Source organism: Nipponia nippon, unplaced genomic scaffold (genome assembly GCF_047370975.1).
Source record: "Nipponia nippon isolate SJK-2023a ecotype South Korea unplaced genomic scaffold, ASM4737097v1 scaffold_4, whole genome shotgun sequence".
NCBI classification, from domain to species: Eukaryota; Metazoa; Chordata; class Aves; order Pelecaniformes; family Threskiornithidae; genus Nipponia; species Nipponia nippon.
Window position 1 is genome coordinate 71,160,263 of NW_028262358.1, and position 26,948 is coordinate 71,187,210.

The 26,948-nt window shown below is 37.0% G+C and overlaps 1 protein-coding gene and 1 long non-coding RNA gene across 19 annotated transcripts in view; one reads left to right on the forward strand and one right to left on the reverse strand.

Annotated features, from left to right (window-relative positions):
• The window catches only part of FAM184A (family with sequence similarity 184 member A), a 79,533-nt gene extending 59,996 nt beyond the window's left edge, over positions 1-19,537 (forward strand). For 3 of the 14 annotated variants that reach the window (XM_087774626.1, XM_087774627.1, XM_087774631.1), the window contains 9 exons: positions 4,816-5,028; positions 6,186-6,339; positions 6,756-6,883; positions 9,150-9,334; positions 9,821-9,967; positions 12,927-13,044; positions 13,755-13,859; positions 17,459-17,661; positions 19,401-19,537. In XM_087774626.1, coding sequence (XP_087630752.1) covers positions 4,816-5,028; positions 6,186-6,339; positions 6,756-6,883; positions 9,150-9,334; positions 9,821-9,967; positions 12,927-13,044; positions 13,755-13,859; positions 17,459-17,661; positions 19,401-19,482 — 1,335 coding nt within the window. In that variant the 3' untranslated portion in view covers positions 19,483-19,537. Of the gene's footprint in view, positions 1-4,815; positions 5,029-6,185; positions 6,340-6,755; positions 6,884-9,149; positions 9,335-9,820; positions 9,968-12,926; positions 13,045-13,754; positions 13,860-14,754; positions 14,893-17,458; positions 17,662-19,400 lie in introns of those variants that run through there. The other 11 variants (XM_087774630.1, XM_087774632.1, XM_087774633.1 and 8 more) reach the window with 9 other exon arrangements.
• On the reverse strand, positions 24-26,920 carry LOC148053367 (uncharacterized). Of its 5 annotated transcripts, XR_015708199.1 has the most exons (10): positions 26,826-26,920; positions 26,498-26,592; positions 25,432-25,578; positions 24,811-24,985; positions 14,675-14,764; positions 14,030-14,133; positions 12,306-12,439; positions 4,826-4,988; positions 1,180-1,267; positions 24-933 (listed from the first exon to the last, which is right to left on the reverse strand). It is a non-coding gene; the product is annotated as an uncharacterized LOC148053367 (long non-coding RNA). The 5 variants fall into 5 exon arrangements; XR_015708201.1 differs by lacking the exon at positions 26,498-26,592 and having other exon boundaries at positions 26,826-26,901; XR_015708198.1 differs by lacking the exon at positions 26,826-26,920 and having other exon boundaries at positions 26,498-26,786.
• Positions 26,921-26,948: the final 28 nt, after the last annotated feature.

Below are 26,948 nucleotides of genomic sequence, written 5' to 3' on the forward strand. Positions count from 1 at the left end.
TGATTTGCACTTACAGCTTGTGCGGAGGGCATGTTTGCGCTAATAAATCTGCATATCCTCTAGTACTGCTTTAGAGCTTTAGCCTATGAAATAGAAGACATGGTACTATTTGAGAGGAGAACGTTTGCCGCTAGTTATCAAAAGCTCGTGTGCTGCATGCATTCGTCTGTGTAAATGTATGTATCACTGGACATCAAACACTACGTACATGGTCATAATATAAGCAGCATTTTTATGTCATTGTTAAAGCAAGCAAGCTTGTGGGCAGTGCAAATGTGTATCGCCGAGCTTTCTACAAAGCATGAGATTGATGCTGTATTATAATTTGCAGTTTTGCAGTGCAAGTCGTAATTGCAGCCAAAATATTCTTTCTTCCCATTTTTTTATTTTTAAAATTCTTACCAATGTTTTTAATGTGCTGAAAACCTTGGACAAAAGTATTGAAAGTACAGAGAATAGTGTTTAGAGCTGTTTTCTTTTGAATCCTCAATACAGGAGTATATAGAAGGGATGCTCCAAAGACATGCAAAAGGAGGCACTAAGGTTTTCAAAAATGTGCTCTTAAGGATATCAGTATACGTATTGACTAATCAAAATAATGTTTAAAATTACGTACTCTTCTAAAAATAACTGTTAGGTGTTTAATATTTGAAGTACTTTCAACAAAAAAAAACCCACCTTATTATTAGAAGGGTAGACTAATCTGACTTGCTTGTTAGAATCATTTAATCCTCATTGTGCTTTATTTTCTCTATAGCCTATTCCTGCAAACAGGCATCTCCAGAGATTGACTCATTTCAGGCTGTGGTTTTGCAGTCACTTTAATCTGGTGGAAGTGTGAACTGCTCTTGAGAAGGGTATTTCTGCTTTCTTCTGAGATGGCTTCCTGGCCAGATGTCAGACTTCTCTTGGTCATCTCAGTTACAATGTTATCTGCATTTCCAAGAAAGAAATTAAAAGACAATTGTTTTGCCCTTGGCCCACGCTAAAAATGTTTATAAATGATATACTGAGAATTATCAGAATTTGGAGCAGGAACTTAAGTGCGAGACAGATTTAACTTCAAGCCAAAAATACATTTTTTCATGTCATCTTAATAAAAATTTTGCTAAGATACCGTGGTGGCCACCATTTGAACATCATCATGAAAGGCTTTTTAGAGTACGATGACAAAATTACCTGAGGTTCTGCAGGACTGAGCAGGACTTCCCCTAGAATTGTACCTCCTGGTGGCCATGGTGAACGGGACAGGGCGATGGTGAGAAACCTGAGGGACAGAAACATGGTGGAAGGAACAAGTAAAAGTGGACAGAACATCTGTCCAGTATCTCAGTGTTTCTGCCACAGGCACTCAGAGAAGGAGGAAGAGGATCTGCATGAAAAACGTGGGATTTCCTTCATATGAGATTTCAAAGCAGTAATTTGTGTATAGAGTTCCCACCTAGTGCAAAGAATTGGGACTGCATGATCTCTTAAGACTATCCTAACTGCACATTCCTATGACACTAAAAATGGAGTTAGGAAAAAGAGTAAAGGAGGAGAGGAGGAGGGTGAGAAATACTGGAGTATGGGATGGATGGAAGACAAGGAGTAGAGGGGCTAGAGCCAAGTCACAGTAGTGGTCTCGGGGAAACAAACAAAAAAAACCCAACAAACCTGAGAGTTTATGGATGGTGGTTAAACAGGAGCAGAGGTAATCTAAAGAAGCCTAAGAGTTACCTAAAAGCACAGGGGGAAACCAGACCTCTAGCCAGGGTCTGGTTTTCGCTAGGTGTAGTCTGGCAGAGAAACAGTAACTAAAGGCAAGGCTTACAGGTGAAAAGAGGGACCCAGGCAGGTATGAGGCTACAGAAAGGTGGGGAAGGAGAGAAGAGCCCAGCAGTGAACATGGGATGAATTAGAGCACGTGGGGATGTGAGTAGGTCAAAGGGGAGTTTAGATAAGATAGATTTTTTTTTTTTTTTTTTTTTTTTTTTCTCCTGGAGAAGGAAGACAATAGCACATTGCAATATCAGTTGGTGACACTGAGATGAAAACTCAGGGCTGGCCATGCTGGAGTTGCATGGTGCAAACCGCATCAGTGGAGTGAGTTTCTAGGGTTGAAGAGAAAGAATACAACACGTGGTTGCGTTATTGGTTTGTCTGACCAGCATGGCAGCCCTGGCCATGGTATGCTGAAAGAGATCGGCCGAGAAATTCTGGGGCTTCTGGGGAAACTAGAACTCTCTTATATGAGAGGGAAGTTTTTTTATAGATAAGTAACTCATTGAAAGATAGGTATTAAATACGGTGTTACCAGAGGGAATGTAGATTATCAGTGGAGTTGCACTGATATTCAACATATTTTCTTTTGCAGGGTGTTTATGAATAAGTAAGGTGGAAAGGTTTGCAGCTTATAAAAAGTTACTCAAGGTGGGAAGGACAAAGAGTGTCTGAAGAATTATAGAATAGCTGTAAAAAGACAAGGGATTTTGCAATAATATGGCGGATGAAATTCAGTGTAGATAAACGCAAAGTGATACACAAGAAACAAAAACAAATTTTAACTTCCTGTGTAAAATGATGAATCTTACCTTGACCTGTTACAACTAGAGAGTAGGTTTGGGGACTATGATACATAATTCCATGAAAACATCACCTCAGTGCTCGGCAGGAGTCACAAAAGCAAATAAAACAGTAAGAATATAGGAGAGAAACAGAGAACATCACGTGTAAAACCATATAAACCACTATATAAAACCAGAGTTTACTCTCATTTTAAATACCTTATGCGGTCTTGGTCTCCTAATCTTAAAAAGAAATAGTAGAAAATGGGCAAAAGTAGGAGAAATGTGATGACAGATATGAAATAGCTTTCATACAAGGAGTGACTCATTAAGCCAAAACTGTTTAGTATGGAAAAGGGTGTAAGGAGGGAAGTGATGGAGATCTATGGAAACATGAGTAGAATAGAGTAAATGAAAAGGGAACTTCTTTTGACTCCTTTCCATTACAAGTATTAGAAGTCATCATGTCAAATTGGCATATCTGTATGGGACTTGCCACAGGATATTGTGGACACTAAAAGCTTTTATGGATTCAGACAGTGGTTGTATTTAATTAGTATTTCTTCCATGAATTTGCCCCAAAAGACCTCTTCTGGTTTAAGAAAGACTGCTGGATGCTGGTAGACTTCGGAGTCAAGATCCCTACATTTATGCCTTGGCCTTGTTTTCTGTGGGTAACCCGAGTTGGCCATTCTTGGGGCAGAACAGGAGATTAGACAAACCATTGGTCTGACACTGTACAATTTGTATCTGATATTTCTATTTAATGTACTTTGTAAAAGGTTTTACATGTATAGTTCAGACTACAGAATGTAGTATAGGCCTTCGCTATACTCCTTCAATTGTAGCTAATCTGTTTCAAAGGTATCTGAAGTAAAATACTGTTGATACAGTATACTTAGAAGGTAGAGCATGTACGCCCAGACATAAAGACCTGGTGAATTTGAAATGCAGCGAGCCATGCTCATTTCATTCAAATTAATTTGCTTGTTTTGTTTTAGTGCTAATTTTCCTTTAAGTGTAGCTTTTTTTCAAATCTGCTTAAGCTGTGTCCTTCTGAAAAAAAAAAAAAAAAAGCTCCACATGTTCAACAATAATGTTCATGCTGCAAGTTGTCCTTGGTATGCTGCTATTAATTTTTTGTTAAGTGGTGGGTTTTAATGTTCTGTAAATCAATAAATTGATGTGCAATGTCATTATTAATTTGTCGTAATTAATTTTAAGATATGCTGAATCAAATGACACTATCAGACTTTCATTTGTAATTCAATTATATGTAACGCTCCGAGGCTTGAAAAGTATCCTTACTGGTTCAAATTCTTTGTCACGTGGCAATTTTATTTTTCCTTCCTTTGAGTCACTGTAGCAAAATTCTCTTTTGGTTAAATCTTGTTTCCAGAATTGGAGGGTATCTCTCTCATATTTAGCTCTAGAGGGAATACAGGTTTAGTATTTTCAGTCTGAAAAGATGGTATCTGATGCAAAGAACAAAGTATAACATTATTATAAAAAGAAAATGGGACTTTTTCAAGGAGTACAATGTACTCTAACGTATTAAAATGCTTGTTGGGTGAAGAGCATAATTTGTAAAATCAAGTATTTCTAAGAAAATGAATGTCTGTGACTCAGATTGCTTAGATCTTAGATCTTCAAAACCAGCAGAAAAATCACTCTCATAGCATTACTGAGCTAACAAAAAGAAGTGTGTGGGGGGGAGTCCATCAAGTGTAACATTTTATTTGTGATGTAGAGTGTTATGCTACCATTTCTTTTTAAATGAGAAAACTGCCAGTAAGATAGGACCATATCATGTCAAAAGATACAAAAATCAATCAGTCTAGATGTCACAGGCTATCCTCCCCTATCAACTGCAGGATTTTCCTTACAGAATTGACGTGATGTTCCCCTGAAGAATAGTTTATCTTAAAAATCAAGTGTTTGATTTCAGACCTTGGTAGTGTCATTTTTATTGATCTTTATACAAAACCCAGAAGTAAATTTGATAATTCGACCATGAAAAATTGTGTTATAGGTAGTGCTGTAGTATGAACTGGCAGATGTGATAACCCTTACAAAACTATTTAAATGTAATTATCTCTCTGAGATATAATATTAACAACAAATTCAGTAGATGGATGACATTGCTTGTCTGTCTTTTAGGTAACGTTCTGGCTTTAAAATTTCAAGTGTTTTCTTCTTTTGAATGTTTTTTCAGAGTTGATGTTAGTATTAATGACTAATGGATATTTGCTGTTCTGTTGTGGGTTAGATCTCCTTACTGAAGCAGAATCTGGAGATGCAGCTTTCCCAGTCACAGAGCTCTTTGCAACAGCTACAAGCCCAGTTCAGTCAGGAGCGGCAGAGGCTGACTCAGGAGATCCAGGAATTAGAAGAGGAGCACCAGCAAAGGCATAAGTCACTTCAGGAAGCCCATATCCTTGCCTTTCAAAACATGGAAGAAACAAAAGAGCAAGAACAAAAGGCATGTTCATATGGATATTCCGAATTATGTAGAGAATGTTGCCATTTTAGCAATTTATGTACACAGCTGGAATTAGTACCGAAAAGTATCTGCATAACTACTAGATTTCCTTTCCAGCTGATGTCTTATAGTAACATTTTTATCCAGTTAAATCTGATTAAGACATACTGAAAATCATCTCTAATACAGGCATTGTTTCATGTCTTGCTTTATACTCTACCAATATATGCATATATAGGTACGTATATTTGTAAAATTATTATCAACACACACATTTCTTTACAGTAGTTTGACATTGTTATCCATAACATTTTATATTCTAGTTTTGATTTTGAATAGGTTTCTCTGTATTTTCCATTATAGTTACCTAATTTCACGTGTTTTCTGATATTTGTCGTCAATTGACTCCTTTCGTAATGTATTTTATATTTTCATTATGTTAAAAATTGTATAAACTATGCTCTGCAACTTGCAAGATAATTTTCATGTCCAGAACAATGTCACAACCAAGATATTTTTTTAAAACCTTGACTAAACAAGCATTAAAATTGAAATTTTGGCAGTGCGTGGTACTTAATAGGGTATGTGTCTTAAGGTTTTTTTTAAGTTCAGATCTCGAGTGTCCCTTTGCAATCCATTTTCCCATTGTCCCCACTTCATGTACTTTGGTTCACATCATAGACTGGTCTTGGAGCGCACAAGGTGGATTCCTTTTGTTCGAAATGAAACTAGAAGATGTGCACCAGGAACATTATGCTTCATACACTTCAATAGGGAATAAACATGGGTGTCAGTGGGGAGCAAGAATCCCCAAATGTGTATCGCGTGCACACTAGACCCATCTATGGATCTGCACCTTATCACATTGCTTGCTATTTTAAATATATCCATAGGTTGTTTTTTTTTCTCTTTTCGAACTGTGAGCAGAACAGAGTTTTTGTGCACAGGTAATCTTGACAACCATCAGCCACTGAAAAGAAAAAATATAGCAGTAGGATAACTTAGTGAGAGAAGAAAACATGAACAATATTAGTGCATTTTTAATAATTTCTAGAGTATGCCAGTGCCTGCTTTTTGTTGCCAGTTGTTTATTGTTTAATATTTTATAAGTCCCCTAAGCTGGTATAGAATAAGTTTTGTCAACTTTGATTTCATAGGAATTAGAAGAACGTTTACAACAGAAGCACTCAGAAGAACTTCAGGCGCTGAAAGAAACACATAAACAAGCCATGGAAGGTTTCAAACTGGAGATGGAACAGGAGCTTCAGACTCTACGATTTGAGCTGGAGGATGAAGGAAAAGCTATGTTAGGTATACTATTTTGAAATCTGCAAGTGGGTCCAAAACCATTATTTCTACTCATACAAATATACATGCACATATATGTATGTACGTGTGTGTGTATTATAACACTGTAGTGTATCTCAGAGTCACTCAGTGTTGACCTAGATGTTCATCTTAAAATTAGTATAAGCTTTAATAAGTAAGCCCAAACTGTTCCCTTTTGAAGAATCTTACCCTTCAGTTTTTTTGGAAGGAGTAAGCAACCAAATTTCATGATGGAGAACGTTTCAGAAGGCAACAGGAATAGAATGACAGGACAGTTGCTTAGCTGATGTAAACAGTGTGTGTTAGGTCAGCAGCAATACTTGATGGAGCTGGACTGTTATTGTTCATTAATGTAAACATTTGCAAAATCAACTTTTCTTTTTGTTCATGCTAACTAGCTTCCTTGCGCTCAGAGCTAAATCATCAACATGCAGCAGCCATTGACCAGCTAAGGCACAACCATCAACAAGAACTGGTAGCTGCCAAAATGGAGCTTGAAAGAAGCATAGAACTCGGCAGGCGACAGGTAGGAGGCATTGCTGGCAACTGACTGTAAAATTGCATAATCAGTATTCGTTTTCTCTTAGCTGGAGGCAAGAACTGTTGTGAACAAACAACAAACATGTAATCCTTCGAAGTCAGCCAGCACCAGCAGATCATGCATCCCTACCAGTTTACCTAAAGTTCCTTGCTTAGCTTTTTCTTCCCAACAAACTTCCTTCAAAATCTAGTAAAGGCTCCCGTATCAAGGCAGTTTCCTCTCAGAATTGTGCAGCTGTCTGGGAGCACACTGGCTTGCTGTGGGAGGAAAGTGCCAATTCTCACAAAATTCTACTCGTCCTCAGCTGCTAGCAGGACTTAAAAAGGAAAAAGCTGTTTCTCTCCGAAGCATAAGTGGTATGGCTAAGGAGTGACTGCTTAACACCAAATGATTGCTTCAAACTTAAGAGGTAGCTTAGTATCTTTTTTATTCAGGAGCCAAATTGGAAGAGATAAGTTAGCATCTAAAGAAAGCAGAGAAGACAGTAACAGCTTGCAAGTGTTTCTTAAAAAAAAACACACCCAAAACAAACAACAAAAAAAAACAAACAAAACAAACCCCCAAATCCCAAAACCAGTATGGACTACCTTTGCTTTCAGCAGCATACTGATTCATTCACTTTTTCATTTTTCACTTTATACTCAATCAGTTTTTCCAGTAGCAACTAAAAATTTAAAGCTTGATCTCTACTGAAAGGAAGCCAGACTCCTGGAAATAAGAGGACCAGAAAATTACTTCTTTATTTGCCTATACAACAGGCTTTTCAGGATTGATTTACTGATAGTCCAGCACCAAGGAGGTAGAGCCGTTTTAGAAATTTATTAACAGAAGAAACAGGTTTAGTTGGACAGAGCCTTTATGCACAAAAAGAGAGACAGTCAAAGATGAGCCCTTCTTTTTCTCTTCCTTGCTGGTTTAAAAGTGTGAGCACTAGAGGCAAAAATGTGGTGCTGTCAGCAGTGAACGAAAACATGCAGGATTTAGGAGGATATAGTTTCAGTCGTGTGTTTTTTAAGCCTAGAGTGAGACACCTAAAGGAGATGTCAGGAAAACAAGTTTAAATTACAAGAGCCAGTGTATGATCCAACCAAATGCCCTGTACTCTTGGCCTGAGTACAAGGATCTGCTAAGCAAGAGCTTTAGTTGTACTGAGGGCAAAGGAATTAATTGTGTTTTCCTGTAATAGAATGCTCATCAGTTCACAGGATCAGAGCTGAACTAGATGCACAGAGGTCTGAGCAGGACGATTATATTTGCTACTTTTTGAAATATTTAAATATGTAGATATAAATTTTGCATTGCTTTTTCTTATAACTTTAATATACTCTTTCTATAGGGAGGTAAAGAGTAATTTTTAAAAGTCTGTTCTTAAAGATGTCATATATATTTGTATTTCCTGAATGCGTGAAGGCACAAAACACAATTATACATAAAACTACTTCGAAATACCTGCTGATTTTCTATCTGTGCAAACTATATGGTCATTAATTATTGTGAAACTGTAAGAAGTGGAACAGATGGAAATGGAAAACTCTGAAAAAGGTTGATTTTATTACAGACTTTTTCTATACTGAGGAGAATCAGCATCAAAACCATTGAGATGGGTTTCAGATGAGTTTCCCAGATGTTAACTTCATTGCAATTTCTTATGGAAAAAGAATGACTTTTATTGATTCACGGGACAGAATATAAATATTATATAAACTATTGACCACATATTCTGCTGTGAGATATTTATGAGCCTTATATTTTTATATATATATATATATATAAAAAAGATAGGAGACTTCTGAATCATAGTGTTCATTGGTGCAGGGCATACATCTTGAGCTATTTTGTCCCATTGTATGGGGTTGTAAAGGGAAAAAGTTTCTCTATATCGTATGTTGGCAAGGTAGAAAATGCTAAATGCCCACCCCCCTGGTTCTTAGCGGTATCTGTTTTTTTGTTGTATGTGCGGGCAAAAGGCAAATGCAATGAGCTGTGCAAACTTTAACAGGCAATGACAATCATAGGTTTTAAATTTTCTCGCAAATGGAAACTGTTACATAACTTCGCTTTTTTCTTTATTTGTACTTGTACGCAATAAAAAACCTCTCAGTTTTAATTATAATTTGTGTCAGCATCAAAAACTGAAAAATATTGTCTATTGAGTAGAAAATTCTGCTCAGCTGTTATCTTCCAAAAGCAAGTATTGTGCTTCTGAGAGACAAGTCTAAAATACTTTCTGTTGCTGCTGCTTATATCATAGGAGAAAGAATTTTTATGCCGAATATCAGATCTACAAGATGAACTGAGACACCGAGACCATCATATAGCTGAACTGGACAAAGAGATTCTGCATCTTCATGAAAATATAAGTGCATTGACCAAGGAATTAGAGTTTAAAGGGAAAGAAGTTCTTAGAATACGCAGTGAATCCAACCAACAGATCAGGTATGAATTTTTCCACTCTAAATTCAAATGTGTATTGTTTCACGTATTGTTTTACTTAAGAAATTTTACCATTTGCAGCTTTTAATTTATCCTCTTAATCAAGTGATGATATAAGTCACTTAGTCTTCTTTAGGAAAAGCTATGCCCATTACTTGTAAAGTTAGTGAATATTACTATACAGTTAAGTGTCATTTCAGTGATACATTTTGGCATATTTTAGTAACAGTCCATTCAATGTTGGGTTTTGGTGTTGGTTTTTTTTTTATTCATTATGTTTATTTTAAAAAGCATTAAAGGAGATGCATTTTCCATGAAATAAGCTAGAAGATTGGAGGACAGTAAGTAGTGGGTTTTGATGAATCAGTAATTCCTTCTGTGTTATCTGATATTGTGTAAAAGCCATTAGAAGCATGGCAGAAAATCATGATGAACAAACGAGTCTCATTTTAGAATAACTCTTTTTTTAACAAAAACTAAATTGAACAGGGTGCATGAGCAAGATTTAAGCAAGAAACATGAGAAAGAGCTGGATGTCTTGACAGCAGATCACATCAGAGAGAAACAAAGCATGCTGGCAGATTTTAATAAGACCCAAGAGCTGCTCAAGGAAATTAATTCAGCTTTACAAATTTCGTAAGTTTTGTTGCGTTAAAAAATTTATATGTAGCTGTGTTTGAGTGAATAGTTTATTCTGGTGTCAGTAAGTTGCTGAAGATATTGCAGAGATGCAAATGTGCAAAAACCTCAATCAAGTATGGGGCCTAATCTTGCATTCTTTAGGCAACACAATTCTATAAGCTTTAGGGGAATTTAGTGAGATAATTGTTAGGGATTTGAGACCAAAAAATTTCAAGTAGGAAAGATATTAAATCTGTGCAGTTCATAGAAAACTGCAGAAAACATTATTTCAAATGTTTTTTTCTCAAACTTTAATACATCTTTTTTGAGAAGACAAGAGTTTCTTCAACTGGTTTATAAACAGTACAATACTTGCTATTAAGAAGCATGATTATAGCACATGAATGATGCAAACATTTGCAGGTTTGCTAACATAAGGAAAATTAGTGTCTGAAATGGATTATATGAGCATAACAAGAACAGAATGCTTAGACTGTCTCTGAGTCAAAATGCCACCTGGGGTTAGACCACCTCTGGGCAGAAGTGGTGTAGTAGTGTGTCGTCTAGCCAGTGTTTTCCTGTCTTCCACGTCCTTCGTTCTTTATCTCTGTCTGTGATCTAACCCATTTGGTCAGGGTTTCTGGCTGAGGTTTCATAGTGCATTGAAGGCTTCCTGACACAAAGTTGTCACTGAGGGATTTGTATTTGCAGCACAAAAGATTTATGGCAGAGAAAATACTTGGTTCTAAGTATATGATAGAAAACTTTGTTAAGTAAATATCAATTAAAAATGGACAATAAAGCCCAAATGCATCTAATTCTTTCTTGATAATGAGCACTCAGAAATTGTCTTCAAATAAGATGGGTATAAAATTCTAGTTCTTACTCCCTTGTAATCGTCCATATTGCACACTCTTGTGCCCTGAAAAATGTGGTAACTTGCCATTCAGTAAATTAGGTGTAAACTACCTCCTGTTTACTGCATTTATGTTGTATGAGAAGCGTGCCTGTGTGCAGCCACCAGAACTGGGTTTTGGAACTGTTTACCCTAACTTTTTCTCCCGTGAAGTTGTTTGTTCTTCAGTGTCCTGAAATTTTCTGAATTTAGTTGGTTCCCTACTCCTGGTTCTTGCTCAACTCAGAGCTGCAAGGAAGCAGCCACTGACCTAAAGACAGCAAACATTATCCAAGGTGCCCTGACCTGGCTTTCAGTGTGTTATTTCTCTCTACTTACACTGAAGCAAGGAGCTGTCAAAAGAGGAAACTATGTAAAAAAAAAAAAAAGGCAGAAGAGTTTTATGCAGCTATTTCTTAAGTAACTGTTTCCAGGTTTGGCCTCACCTAAAGCATGGCCTTGTGAACGTTTATGGAATGGAGAATCTATTTTAGAGTAATCCAGAGTGGGTATCATTAATTAGGCTCTACAACTAGAGTCTTTAAATTACATATCTCTTTGAAACAGAAAAAAAAAAAACAGTTCTCTGAAATATCTGAAAATAAAATGACAGCTGTGCATAACTGTGTACTATACTCTGGGGATCTGTATACAATAGCTTAACCCAGCATAAAATGTATACACAAAAATTAAGCCATCTGAGCATATTTCTGTTCTGCTGAGTCAAATGCCTTTTCTGCAAATAAAAAGTCATGTTGTTCACATTCATAATGTTTTATGTAAATACATTATATAATCTCCTCAGATTATGTACAGGTTATTTGAAGGTTATAAATATAATTTAGTATGAACTGATGCAACTCAAAGTAAAAATCAAATAGCTGCTTCTGAAGGGAAAATATTTATCTAAAGTGAGAAATTATGTCTATTTCCAGGTGTCTCGTGGAATTAAGTTTGAGCTGACTTAGACACCTTAAATTCATAGATTTTTCTCAGGGTTTGTTCAGGATTTTTTTTTCATTAAGTTAGTTAAATCTCCTGAATCTGTTCTGAAGCTTGGTTCGCTAATCTACATGAGGGCTGAATATGTGAGACAAGTATTTTAGTAGTTTCCTTTGGAACAACGTTAGCATCATGAGCATTACATTTATGTTCAGAGGGACACAGTCATTTGAAATTGTCGTGTCTTCAAAACTTTTTCTTTAAGAAAAATCAAGGAGATTTATGCAGTTACTTGTACAATTCCTCTCTCAGTTGGCTTATTTCACTTCTCTCCTTTAATGCTTTCCCACCAGGCATTTCAAATTTCCTTCTATTTTTTCAAATGTTTATCAGTTGTTACATTTCTCTTAATCCAGATATCCTAATATCGAAGTGTTATTGCTTTTCTTTTCCAGCTCATTCCTTTATTTCATCTCTAATGGTACTAAGTTGCTTTTGTGGAAAGGAATTAGTTACCTATTAGTCTTCACTGTTCTTGGATATCTTTGTCCCAGTATGTTCCACAACAACTGAGGAAGACGGTGCCAGCCTTGTCTGTCTATCCAGTTTCTCCAGTATCACAAGCATGCATCTTTATTCAGAGTAGTTATCTATAAAAAGAACAATGATACTGTTTGTTTTCCTCATCAAGAAAGTGAATTGCCAGTTTTTAAAATTTACGTTAATATTAAGTATAATGCAATGTAATCCCTGTATTTTACATAAGAATCAATCTTAGCTATGTCTTCTGTAATTCTACTGTCCATATTATGGCTCTGAATGCCTTATTTTCAGTTTGCCTTCCAAGGGGCTTTTTTCAAACACCTAGTACTGCATGCACATGAAGGATATTAAGTTTTTAGAATTTTGCCCAGATTATTAGTTACTGGAGCAAAGCTTATGGTTATTGTTGTTGTTTTTTTGTTAACTAGCTAAAGCTGAATGATAGCATAGAAATTAATTTACTTCAAGGTGATAAGAAAGTCATCTTCTGTTTTTACTCCCTGAACCCTCTTTTGCACTAATCAAAGATGTGACTGTTCACTCATCATTTAACACTGGATCAGGCTAAAGGGGGTATTCTTCTTTCCTATAAAGTTTAGAAGAAATGGAAGAAAAATATAAAAACAGAGAATCAAGACCAGAAGACTTGCAGCTCATCTCAGAACTGAAAGACCTAATTGCAGAGCGGGACCAACTCATAAAGAAACTGATTGTAAGACTTTTATGCTCTCTTGGTTTAATATCTTGACAGATATAAAAGTTAATCTAATTCAAAGACTTTGAAATGTATTTAAAGAACCAATCCTGCTAGCATGTTATTCATATTCTTTAACACATTATTCCTGTGGTTCCAATGACTCATAATAGTAAAACTAATTAGATAGAGAGAGTTTTGTACAATCAGGCATAATACATTATTACAAAAAATATTTCAGTATGACCTTGATCAGGCATCTCCTATCTCCAATCCTGAATAAGCCAGCCATGTAAGCCATATAAGAAATAGTCTCTTCTATGAGGTTTCTGAGACCAATTTCCTGATCCACTGAGCTTCCCAAATTCAGAGCACAACACCCTGATTCAGATTAGTCTGATTAGATCCTGATTCAGAGGCAAGAAGGAATGAGGAAATTCAAATTAATTAGAGATCGGAAGTTAACTATACTGAGTCTTTCCCTGTGCACAATCCATTAGGCTATGCTCACTCTCAGGAGCATAGAACTGCAACAGAACTGCATAAATAGAAATGAGTTACTATTTACATATAGTAATATATAAAATATATTAAATATGAAATGCAATTTTTAGAATTACCAGTTTCTTTAGAAGCATAAATTTATTCGGTATCATTTTATAGGCAGATTTGGCCAATAACTGATTGAAAATGCATAAAAAGAAGTTTCTATTTGTTCTTCTTTTTAGGAGGACAAAAAGTTCTATCAGCTGGAGCTAGTTAACAGGGAGACTAGCTACAACAAAATGTTTAATGCAAGCCCTAATGTTGGTGTTATTAATCCATTGGTGAAGGTATGTTCCATGGACTTCATTGCTAAAGTGAAGAAAAAGAAATCTACACTTAGGATATAGTAAAAAGAAGAAATACATGTCTATGTGTGTGTGCCTGCGTGTTTACGTATATCACTCTTAAAAGACATGTTCAAAACAAGGAACATAGTTTTCCATTTGTCTCTACTTACGTCTGTGTAGGTTTGTTTCTTTTGTGTTGTTGAGAGATCCACTGATACTGTTGCCCTAGTTTGGTAGACGCGTATGACATAAAACACAGTTTCTTCTCACAAAACTGCAAAATCAAAATAGAAGAGTGACAGAAAGGCAACAGAGGTCAGGACTGTAGCATATAATAGAGAACAGTGACACCCGTAAGCAGTTTTAGTTTCATAATTTTTCTTGGTTATTTTGGAAGGTGCAAGGGCAATTTCATTTTTCAGGTGGTGCTCAGGATGGAAGAGAATTAGAAAGACAGCAGGAGAGGGGACACTAAAGGAAGGGAATAAGGGTAAGAAGGGGAAGGAGAAGAGTATGAGAAGGGCATGGAATGAGTCTGAATGGAGAAAGACAGAGTAATACTGGAGAACTGGAGTGACAAACCAGGTATGGACTATGGGGCAGCAGGAGATAGAAGTCAGTCTCTAGCCTTCTCAGTTACTGTCACCTCCTATGCGAGTGAAAACACTTCAGTAGCAACCTTTTCCAGTTCTCTCCACCCTGCTGAATAGCAGCCAGTGAAGGCTACTCTACAAGCAGGCCTGGTAGCCTCCCTGTCACTTCAAAAGCCAGTAGCGTTCCTTCACGAGGAACATGAACAGACTGTGGTAGGGTACCTTAATTCTATTTCTTTTCACCACTTCAGGAGTAAGAATGAGTCCTCTGATATTTCCTTCTTCCTTGTGATAACCCAGAGGTTATTTCACCTGCATGGAAAGGGAAGAGATTTGTCCCAGCTGTAGAGGTGGAAGAAGTCGGGAAGGTTCTGAAACAGAGGGTAACCCAAGGGGCACAACACAAGCAGCTCAGAGGCCCGAGGGCTTCAGTGATCAAGGTTCAGGCTCCGTGATTTGAAATCAGGCTGCGTTGTTCAGCTAAGCCTCACTGTAGTTTCGCATCAGATCAGCGTATTTCCCACTTCTGCGGAAACTCTGCTGCAAATTGTCAATATTCTCCTACGTTTTTCAGGAGCCCAGCAGTTCTCACAAGCTTATCTGCGGATGCCTAGCCTTTATGCATAACTGCATAAAAGAACTTAGTTTGGGCCCAGTAGAGACAATACCAGGACTGCCAGATACAATTTGAATGCCTTGTTTTTATGTGATAAAGGTTGTTGGAAAATTTTGGAAGTTTGTCTGAACCACTCATTTATAAAGATGTGAAATGTAACCATCAAGTATATAAGCTTGTGTTTTGTGTGAAATCTGAAGTGTTTGGGAAAAGTACTTCAACATCAGATTTCCATAGTGATAATTCATATATTTTTGTAATATGCTGCTATCACTTAAAACTGTTTAGACTTTAAAACCGTCTTGTATGCCAGAACGTTTTGATCTCTCATTTCATGAGTTGTGGACTATGTTGCTTTATTTTGTCAAAGCATGTACTGTGTTATTGGAGAATGAATTACAAAGAAACTGAAAATCTCATTCTCTTTTCTTTTTTGTAATAAAAAGACAGAACTTATGAGTTACTAAAGGCTTTGCATATTAATGCAAAATTACAGCCATTGCAGTATGTATTACAGCTTCTCTAATTTATGCAATGGATCTGTATTACATTGTTACATCTGAAGTTTCTTAATACTTTGCATGAATTTCATGGAAACAATACACACAATTTTGTCTCTCCAGATTTGACTGCTTCAGAAGCATAGATTGTTTTACAGAGAATAAGATATAAACTGTAGTATTTTTCTAAGCACTTATGTGGATAATACACATTTTCTAGAAATGAGCCACCTATGAAGCACACAGATTTAACTACAGTGTGTTTAACAGACAGTTTTCATTACAGTGTATATTACCTCACAGATGTATTTTCCATACAGTTGGTTACTTTTACCAAACTACTTTTTCCACCATAATGTTATTTCTTGCTTCTTCAGCTACTACAAAAGAAGTAAAGTGTATGGGATGATCTCAGTTTAATCCTTTCCAGCTCATTATTTTTCACTGTGATGCTTAAAAAAAAGACTTTTTTCTGTTATAGCTTTCTGTTAAATTGTTGGGGTTTTTTAATTGTATTTTGGCAAACACAACCACTAGTGTGGCTACAGTTAGCAGCATTTGCATCTGCCAACCCTGGAGAGGTCAGGCGCCAAAATCAAAGCTAGCAGAGGGCTAAACAGAAGAAAGTAGAAACAAACAATAGGACTCTGTCTGTCTCATGCCCACCCTTGAACAGAGCAGCTCTTCTGTTTCAAGTGGAATTCTCCTGGAAAATATTATATAGAAACAACATGATATTCCACTTGTCTTTCACTTTATTTAGTTCAAATTTGTGTAGTTCATAAGTCCTTAAGGGGTTTTTCTCCTAGCTGCTTTGTTAGGGTTGCATATATGTAATTGAATGGAAGTATTTATTATATATTCAAATAATACATAATTCATGAGAACAAATGAATCCATTCATTCAAAAAAACTATTTTTTGCAATAAGGCTTTTTTAATATTAATATTTTATTGTGGACATGGAATATTTGATAGAAGTCAGAAAATACACATGGCGTCCTGCCACACAGCTATTTTTAAAAAGCTATAGAATTATCTGAAGCATCCTTCTACATTAAAATATCATAAAAGTAGAGAGGATAAATATCGATTCTTCTATATGATGTGTTATGGAGAGTAACATAGTGATATAAAAACAAAATTCTTCAGTATTTTGAGTCCCTTCAAATACTATCAGTAGGGGTATAGAGAGTATTAGGAAAAGAAAAGTGTTCAGTTGTGCCATCTGGTGTCTAGAAGTGGCAGCTGTAGTAGCATTAGAAGCCTGTCCTTTTCCTTGTGCAAGAAACCGAACTCCTATACAATAACCTCTTATCTTTAGCAGTCTTGCTATAAAGCTTGCTAACTAGGAGGGCATAATTGCTTTAAAAGAAATGTAGCTGTTAGGTTCCATGTTCCAGTTACCAAAAGGTGCCTCAGTGATGGGGTGAAACCTGTTGGAGAGATTAACTTTTTTTGTCATTGAAATTTGCTGTAATTACATTTGACAGCAGAGCTGTTTCACTGATAACGAGAAAGGATTTAAGTAAACGTGAAAGGTTTAACGACTAAATGACAATTTTGTGGAAAACTTCCTATCTCCAATGTCTTAAACACAGCAAAATGTTATATTGGAAGATTGCATATAATATATTCATTGATTATTACACTAAGTCTTAATAACTTAATCATCTTGATCAGAAATTCGATTTTTCTGTGAAAATTTGTGGTGTTCGGTTCTGGTCAAAGCACATAGTAAAACTACAATTGGAAAAAAAGCCTAATCTGTCCCAATTGCTCTCCTTCAAAAAAAACCCAAACCAGCCATCAATACAGCTTTTAAATTTGCAAATTTCCTCATCTGTCCTGGTGCAAGAAGCCTTCCTTACATTTGTTATTTTTAATGCAGCAAAAGAAGAAGAACGATAAATCAACAAACAGGTTTGTGAGTGTCCCCAATCTAAGTGCTCTGGAATCTAGCGGAGTGGTGGGCAATGGACATCCTAACCGCCTGGACCCCATTCCTAACTCACCCATCCACGATATTGAGTTCAACAGCAGCAAACCACTACCACAGCCAATGCCACCCAAAGAGCCCAAGACGTTTTTGAGGTGAGCACTGCCTCACCAATCTATTTTTTTCTTTTTTTTTTTTTTACTTAGGAAAATTTTGTATTCCTATTGAGCTGAATCCCACTTGCTTTATCAACCTTTCAGAGGTACAAGTATTCTTATGGCATTTTTAATTTTTACATTATATTTGTAACCTCTTTATAGTATTCCTTTTTATTGTAGACCTTGTTGAAATGTGAAGTAGTCTCTCACTTTTTCCTAAGTCTTGAACTTTGAAAACCTCTTTAGATACTTTAACAGAACTCATGTGCTTCCAATTGTTTACATATATGAACAATTGTTTTAAACGTTTGTGTTATTTACTGATTGTCATTTAGGAACCGATACTAGCACACAATTTCTTTTCTTTGGTATTATGTGATAATGGTTTTTATGTAAGAAAACTTATTTTCTGTGCTACACGAATGTTTTGTGTTTCCCCTTTCCTCACCTGTTATCAAATTGTTTCATAGGAGTAACCTTACTACAGCAGCAGGAAATGTGCATGCTTGGATGCTTAATGCTGAACTTCCAGTAATCAAAGCCAGCATTAAAGTCTCAAGTAATTCTCTCGCAAAATAATATGGTGAATTGAATAACATAAAAATGGCATTTTAGAGGCAGGATTTTAATCTTTTGGCTTTATGTGCCTACATATTAAATGCACTGAAGCGCTGTATTCTGTATTTAGTAGGTGCTGATCTCTTACCTCTAAGTTGGCAACTTAAAGCAACGTGTAATTACCAGTTCCACAGTTGGTTGTTTACTCTCTCTTTTGGTTTAATGCGAAAGACCACATACCTCGCAACTACTAATTATAAAAGGAAACAAATAATAGAATCTAAAATAGATAAGGGAAAACAGTCTATTTCAAGAAAACAATCTTTTTTAAAAAAATACTCTTGCTTATTTTTTCCTGTGCATGTGATGTGCATGAGTGTGCTCAGATATCTAACGCATGCATGTGCATGAACTTATGGACTGTGATGCTGGAGTTTCCATTCCAAATTGTTTTGTGCTCTGTATTATCCAGTAATACAGGAGGGACTATTTTATTACTGATTTTTACTGATAAAGGAACTTAATTGTGTAATTAAATTTAAATTAAAAGTATTCTCTCTTGCTCATTTCGTGAGAATTTTAAGTGTTCAAGGGGGAAACAAACCTTGTTTGCAGTGCAGCAGTTTCTTTTTTCTTAGTATATTAGCATATTTTAAATGTGTGCATGAACAACAATGCAGGTGATATTTGTGATCGGTGTTAAGCATTAAAATAGTGTGTATTTTTGTTCAGTTGCCAACCAGTCTTTGTGAGCACATGCCTACAAATATGATGCTCGCATCATATTTTTGAAAATTAACTTTACCACAGGAAAAGGATGCTAAAAGAGGACCTTCTACAGTCATGCTCTTCCAAGAAAACCCTTTTTATTCGTCCTGAAAACCTACAGCTGTTTATGAGATTTTAAATTATGTTTTCCAAAATATTATTTGCCCACCCTGTAATGTGGCTTCCGAACTGACTTGTCCGTGCTGCTGATGCTCTCCAATGGAGTGGATGATCACAGATTCTGTAGGGAGACACTAAATCATGTCCTGAGGCACACCGATAATTAACCCATGGAAAAACAGACTGTGTTCTTTACTGAATGTTCTCTCTGATTTTTTTTTTCTCCTAACATTTGCACTTTTTGTGTAGTTGTGGGATAATTGTTTTTTTTTTTCTTTCTGTGAATTTAGCCCTCCTCAGACTGACGCTTCACCAGTGGCTTCACCAGATGCACAACGCCAGGAGTGGTTTGCCCGATACTTCACGTTCTGAGAGATGATTTGTTTTTGTGGCACAGCGTGATGTGGACTGTTTATAAGAGCATGACCTTAAGTAAACCCTCATGTGAACAAGCTTTCCTGTAATTTGTCAAACACTGTGAATGAGAAAGTATTTGTCTTTCTGATTTGAAACTGCACTGTATTTCATGTTATATTTGTTGGAATCACTTGACATGGTACTATATAATGCGTGTAATTATAACTATTATTTTTATTTAAAATGAAAGAATCTTTAAACTTTGTAATTACTACATAATAAATTTTGGTAGAACAAACATAATGCTTTCCACCTTTTTCCTACAAATGTTTTTTCTTTGATTTCAGGTAAGGCTTTTCCCCCCAAAATAATGTGATTGCATGGTTACTATAAATACAATTTAAATTGTAAAGGGAAAAAGTATATGTATCTTGCTCTCTCTCCAGTTTGGGCAGGATATGTTTAATGTGTCCCAATTCTATTCTGTTACTTTGCAGCAGTTTTAAAACTGCCTCTTTCTAACATTTAAAAGGAAGAATGTGAAATAAATCAAAACTAGTGTAGCTGCTAGCCTTCAGAGCAGAGTAATTTTGACAAGAGGATGAAAAAAGCCACAAACCAGGAGCTGTTCATTGGGGGGGGCTGGCTCCTTACCTGTTGCTCATGAGATTTTGCCATCTAGTTGTAATCAAACATTTTATCATTGAATTTAAGTAGAAACTGTTCCTACAAGTTATGTATTTCTTTTATGAATATTAACAAAAACATGCTTGAAACATTGAAATACTACAGTATCTCTGCATAAATCAAGAATCTACATTTTGAGCATATAGTCCTGCTTTGGATAAAATTAATGTCTGAAATGAAAAAAAAAAACCAAAAACCAAACAACTAAAACCGGCCACCCAACTTTTTCCCATTTATACATACTACAGATACAGATCTTTCATTAAAACTTAATTACCTTCCCTTGTCTACATTGAAGTTTTTGCTGCTTCTTAAACTGATTATGAAAATGTTTTTTCAGCTAGTGAGCATGATTCTTCAGTCTACACCTTTTATGATGCCAGTGTTGCTCAAGAAATTTGCTGCAGCATATAGAAAACTAGAGCTTTTTGTCTTTTTAATATTTTTTCATTCAAAGATTACCACAACATAACTCACACTGGTAGTCTCAGGGAGAAAATTGTCTCTTTGTTTTCTGAATGTATTTTTAAGCTGAATCTCTTATCTTTTAAAAGCAGGAAAAATGTTTGAGTTATTTGAATAAGGTTTTAGTTAGCATATACAAAGGTCTTGAACTTTAATATTTCATCTGAAGCCCTGACTACATCCTTTTTTTGCTATATGCACAAAGGTAAATACCCAGATGAAGATACTTGCTAATTACAATGAGTTTTATATGTAGTATATGTATAAATGAAAAATTTGTATGTTTTCATATCAACAATATAAAATCTTCTAAATGAACGTTTTAAAACTTCTATCTTATAATTCAGCTTGAAAACTCCACTGAAAGCTGTATTCTGGTGATGCTGCCATGGATTAAAGATGTATACAGCAGATTTTCTGTAGCTGGTGGACTCAACTGTAGGTATATGCAACTTTTTAATTTTAGAAGAAAGCCATATTGGGCAAAATGTCAGATTTCTTGGCTGTTACCCAAAATAAAATACACTAGCTCATTTTGTTATAATGTTCTGAAGTGAGTGTTGCGTATTTTTTCTTGCATGCTTTGCAAGGGCTCAGCCTTTTTCTCCCATCCTCCACTTCATTTGTACATTTTTACATATGGAACTAATACCTGAACAGTAATCCAAAGAGGATAATATCTGCATTTACTTTACCTATTCAGTAAAAGGTGTGCCCATTGGTTTTTTGCTAGTAGACATTTGTCTTTTGGAAGGGAGAAGAAAGTTAAGAAGCACTCAGTTACCACGTCTGCCACAGTCAGCAGCTGTTCCACTACCGAATCAGTCTCTTAAAAACAAAAAACCAACAAACAAAAAAAGCCCAAAACCAACCGGAAGAAACTAGGAAAAAATTTATTTTCTACCAAATGGCATTGAGAACTCTCTAAATGCATTCCTAAAAAAAGTTAGTATCTGGCATTTGGGATTAACACAGGAACTTGCATTATCACAGTGCCATTGTGTTCCTGATCTTTGTATTATGTGGTATTCTGGAAAAAGCTAAAAGTGCACATATTCATGAGTCCAGTTGTGCAGAGAGTTCAAAGTCTCTGCTCACGCATGTATGCAGTCTTTCCTAGCTCAACAGACAAATGCAAGCAAGAAGGTACAGAATTAGCATGAAGTTGTATACTGGTATTTACAATGGTGGGAAAATCTTTTGGCTCTCAGGAGCTCTCTCTCCACACTCCGATACATAAAATCTCATTATCAGCACTTAGTGTAACTAATTCCTCAGACCCTTTAGTTCTATTCAGAAAGAACAATAAAAGGTCAAAGAGCAAACAATAAAGAATGTAATATTCTAATTCTTACTGTGTTTTCCTATGGAAGAAGGAAGTAACAGGCTATACTTGATACAGGGGCAAAATGGAGAAGAATCGTACATTTCATCAGAACATCATCGTAATAATCAGTCTTACGGCCAGGTTTGGCCCTTCAGTCTGGATTGCTCCATTTACTTCTGTGACAGGAGTCTGAATGCCAGACAACTGCTCTAGCTGACCCATCTGACACGATCTAGGGAAGAATTACGTCCCGAGAATTGCATGGCTTTTTTTCTGCAGCAGAAATTGTACCGAGAAGGTACACTTGGGAAAAAAAAAAAAGGGCCCAAAGATGATTGAAAACCAAGCTGCAATCAGTGCCAACATAGAAATTGCTTTATCAGATTGAATCCTTCCTTTTGCATTTTTTCCAGTTACTTCAGCATATGTGTACTATATTTACCCGAGACTTCAAGGAAAATATTAGTCCTATGAGAAGTACTGGCAATAAATTACATGGGTCAATATTATAGAATTTTTAACATCCTAATTTAGTCTAAATAAATTTTCACGTCTGTTTTTCTCATGATCTGTTATTTTGGAAGAAAAAACTTCTATTATTTTCTAACTGGTTTAAGTATTCTACATTTAATGTGTACAGGTTTAAATTAAAATTAAATGTCTTAGATTTGTAATCTTTGATCACTTTAAAGAGTAAGAATATCTATGTATTATAAAACTGGAGAACATATAATATTTAGGTTTTTTGGTTTGTTTTTTTTTTTATTTTTTAGGATATATCTGTCATCTTTTCGTACTAAATGTTTTCTATAATGCTGCAAGAATCTTTGTTTTCATTCTTAAAGCAGAATATAATTTTTTTCACTCTTGACTTAGTCTCTGGAACTAAACTTTCCTGCTTTTTGAGACTAGAAAACTCTTTCCACAAAGGACCTCCTTTGATGAGTTGCACTTCAAAACTGAAAGCAGCAGTCTCTTCGGGGAAAAATGCTTCCGTTCCTGTAACTGAACATAGAGGGATTGTGAACTATAGCCCATGTTGCAGCACTAGCCCTTCTGGTGTGGCAGCTGAAAAAATCGGGGTCCTTTCTTTAAATTGTTGACAAATACATTATCCCAGTAACCACAGCTAGAAAATCCCAATATTAACTTTTGACTAATGGTCATTCACTTTTTGTTCCAGTTTTAGTCTTACTCTGAAACTCTTATTTAAAAACTGTGGACATGAGGAAATCCTAATGAGTATCAGGAGACTTCACTCATAATATTAGAAATCAGACCTGTTCACGATGTCAGAGCAATCTCTTGCTTGCTTAAGGTTTATTCTAAGTTGTATGTTAATTTTGTTACGTGATCCCTGTGCTAGCCACAGGTAAATTTCACTAATTCTGCATTGAGAAAATCAGACCCCAAGTTTTCCTCTTTTGCTGTAATTTACTTCTCTTAGGAGGAAAATGACTGAGTCACATCACTTAAGAAAATAGTGATCTTCAACCTCCTCTGCAGTCAACGGGCAGCTTCAAGGGCGAATCAGCCCACTTCTCTCTCTTGATTGCATAAAGACTGTAGAGCAACAACAAATCTAAGTGCCTCCGTTGCCTAAATTTAGGCATGACGAACCCTAGCCTGTCAATTTTTTTTAATTTTTTTTTTAACCAACATTTGCAAAAATACACCAGCTTTGAAAGATGCAAACTGACTTTCCTTACAGGAGCTGTGTTGCTTTTTTCCTGGTTCAATGTTCAATGTAGTCCAATACAGTACTATTACGGTTCTTCCTAGGCAAATGCTTAAACCTTTTTTTTACTATAATGAAGGTGGAACTCCAATTTGTAGTATTGTTTTTTAGCTACTTTTGTGTGTTGGGCACTGTATCAGTTTTATTTGTGTATACATTCCCTGGGAAAATCTTTAAATGGAAATATGACTCATTTCCATGTACAATTATATACAGAAATCAGCTTGCAGTTCTAAAGCTAATTTACTTTGCAGTGTATTTTGGTCATATAAATAAACATCCATTTCTTTAGATACGCTACAGTAATTGGAAGTACCTGTGGATAGCACTGGGATCATGTAACAAAACCAGGCTGCCAAGCTGAAACAGAACTTTTCCTCTTCAGCATGACCGACTGCTGAACTCCATTTCTCTTAATAACAGAACTTGTTATTTGCTGGGCTCAACACTGGGCTCTTTTACTGCACAACTGAGTTAACATTTCTCATTTTCAAGCACATACACAATTAGACAACTCAAGCTTTGTTGACTGTACAAATCGCACTACAAATTCTTAGGTTAACAATAGGACCTATGAGGTGAACTGCTGATCCACTCCGGAGTCCTGCACAATCTTAAGGATGAGTTTATAAATTGCCTGTCACTAAGGCAACTCAGTTATTTTCAGAGTTAAACATGGTTTAGAGGCCTGTTCACAATAAACAGCTGGCTGAACACAATGAGAAGCAGCTGCTGCCAGCAGCACTGATAGCAATGTTGCTAGGGAACAAGAAGAGCCAAGCTTAAGAAAATAAAAGCATAATTCAATAATGACTACCAAAATCTGGCTTCATTATGACAGTGAGTACTCTTGGAAATGAGCAGGCCTTCCATGTTCAACCTGGCAGACAAACAGAAAAGTTTAGAGAGCAGCTGAGTCTATAGCTGGAACTATAGCTGTTTAACTTCAGTTATAGATCATCAGCCTGATGACTGGGCACCGAGTCAGCACGCTCCAGGCTGTAAACACCACAGGCAGCCTCAATCACGGCTGGCAATAAACATGCCGTAGGGCAGAGACTGAAGCCCAAGTTTCACGGTCACATGAACATTCAACCACATTATGCTGCTTAGTCTAAATCTTTACCTAAGCTGTGGGATCCACGAGCCTTTCTCAGCACTCGTGCGGCCTTGCTGGCGGTGTCCCAGCTGGACGCTGGAGCGGGATGTGTACCAGCCGCCCTGACCACGGCATTAGCGGCCAGTCCTTGTACTCTCCGGGGACATTGCCAGATTGAGGGCACACACTATATTCTGTAAAACTGAGAAACAGAGGAGTTTTTAGTCTTCATCCTTTTCTTCATAACCACACAAGACTATCAGAAGTGACCTGAAAGCAAAAATAGCAACACTGGCTTCTGTAAGAGAGCCATTCAAATTGGAAAGCCAAGACAAACCAGGAAAGCGTTCTGAGCCCAGGACAAGAGAGCTTTTCAGGCTGGTAACTGCCAGCACTGCCTCCATCCGCTCGTTTGAGATAATTACTTGTTCTTGTCCTATTTTGCACCATGATTTCAAAAGGGGCTACCTCATAGATTTTCAAATGTGCGTGATGTATTTTTTTGATGACTTCTTCATCAAGTAAACATTTCTTCATTACTCAGCTAAGCACATAACTGTTACTAGTTATTACTAGATAATAATAAAATGATAAATACTTTAGTTTCTTTCTTGTAGGAACCGCTACCTAATTGCAGCCTTTACACACCAATATGAGTTACTTGCTCTGTAGTTGTAATCAGCTGCTCCAGTTGCAGGCTGCTGCATTCTTTTTCATCCCGTTGCTCTCTAGCTGTTGAGGCTACGAAACGCAGAGTCTGAGGAGCTTCAGAGGTGAAGTAACCGCTGTAGCTTTCTTATTCGTTAAGATCACATATTTAAATATGATTGGGAGAAAAAACATGTTAGACATTCAAATTATCTTAGTTTAATTAAGGCAAGTAAGGTAGTTACTTTACATATTGAAGCCATACATCATAACTTGAGAATAAGGGAGCCAAAGGATATTTTTTGTTTGAAAACCATTGAATTTTCCTTCCACCAACTCTAAAAATTTGTATTAAAATACAAATTTTGTACATTTCCTCTGATATCTTTTTATTCTAGAACTATTGGCATAGTTCTTATACCTTGGTGATAGTATGGTACACTTTTTGGTTAAGATCTTATATGGGCAGTGATTTTTGTTTTGATTGCATATCAATAAGTCATCATTAATACAAGCCAGCAATGGGAGGTACTGGGAGTGAGGAGGTCAGTAAAGAAGTTTTAAGATCCTTCAAACACTTTAAAGTTAAGGGGACATTAAGATATTCTCTCTGGTATCACAAGACTTGACAGTTTCACTCCTTATGCCTGGGACTCAATTTTGAGACAGAATTAACTATTTTAAAGATAAAATATTTCAAACAATAGTTAAAGCATGTCACTGGGTTGTAATACACACTCAAAGAACATACAGATACGAAACTATTCGAAACACCACACTGTAAATTCTGGGCAAAAGCAAAAGCTTTAGAGCCTCCAGCAAACCGTATTTTCTGGCTATATTAAAAATAAAATCACCAAACTTCTCAGACTTTGCTACGACGTGCCCTCATGAAGAAGGGGGAATTGACTGGCTTGCTAGGCAGCTCGCTTTGAAGAAGCCAAATTTAGATTTCATGGGATTTGTGAGCCAGGGGGCGGGGGGGCTTGCAGGAAGCAGCAGCGAATACGACCTTCAGCTGCCTTGGGGCTACCCCTGCTGCACAGCTCCCCTCTTTGCCCCTGACCTGCAATCGTCCCGAGTTGTACACAGCAGCAGCGTCCCTTTGTAACGCGGGAACACCAACAGAGACATTTAGGCAAACAACACCGTGCAGCACCGCTGAAACGAGAACCCGTTGGTCTCTCGTTCACCAGAGGCAGAGCAGCCGAGATACCCCCCGTACCGACGGAGCGCCCTCCGCTCCCCGCAGGCCGCCCGAGCGCCGCGCTGCTCGGCAGGGAGCTGGGCCCACCGCCCCTCCCCTGCGCCCGGCGGGCCCGGCCCTCCCGCAGCCGCGGCGGCCCTGCGGAAGCGCCGCGTCCCCGCACGGCGGCCGCCCGGGCACCCCCTACCCCGCCCGGCTCCGGCCCCGCGGGCTGCGGCTCCCCGGCCGCTCTCCGCCCCACCGCCCCGCTCGGGGGCCGCCGGGCCCGGGCGTGGAGCGGCGCGGAGGGGGCGGGGACGGAGTCGCTTCT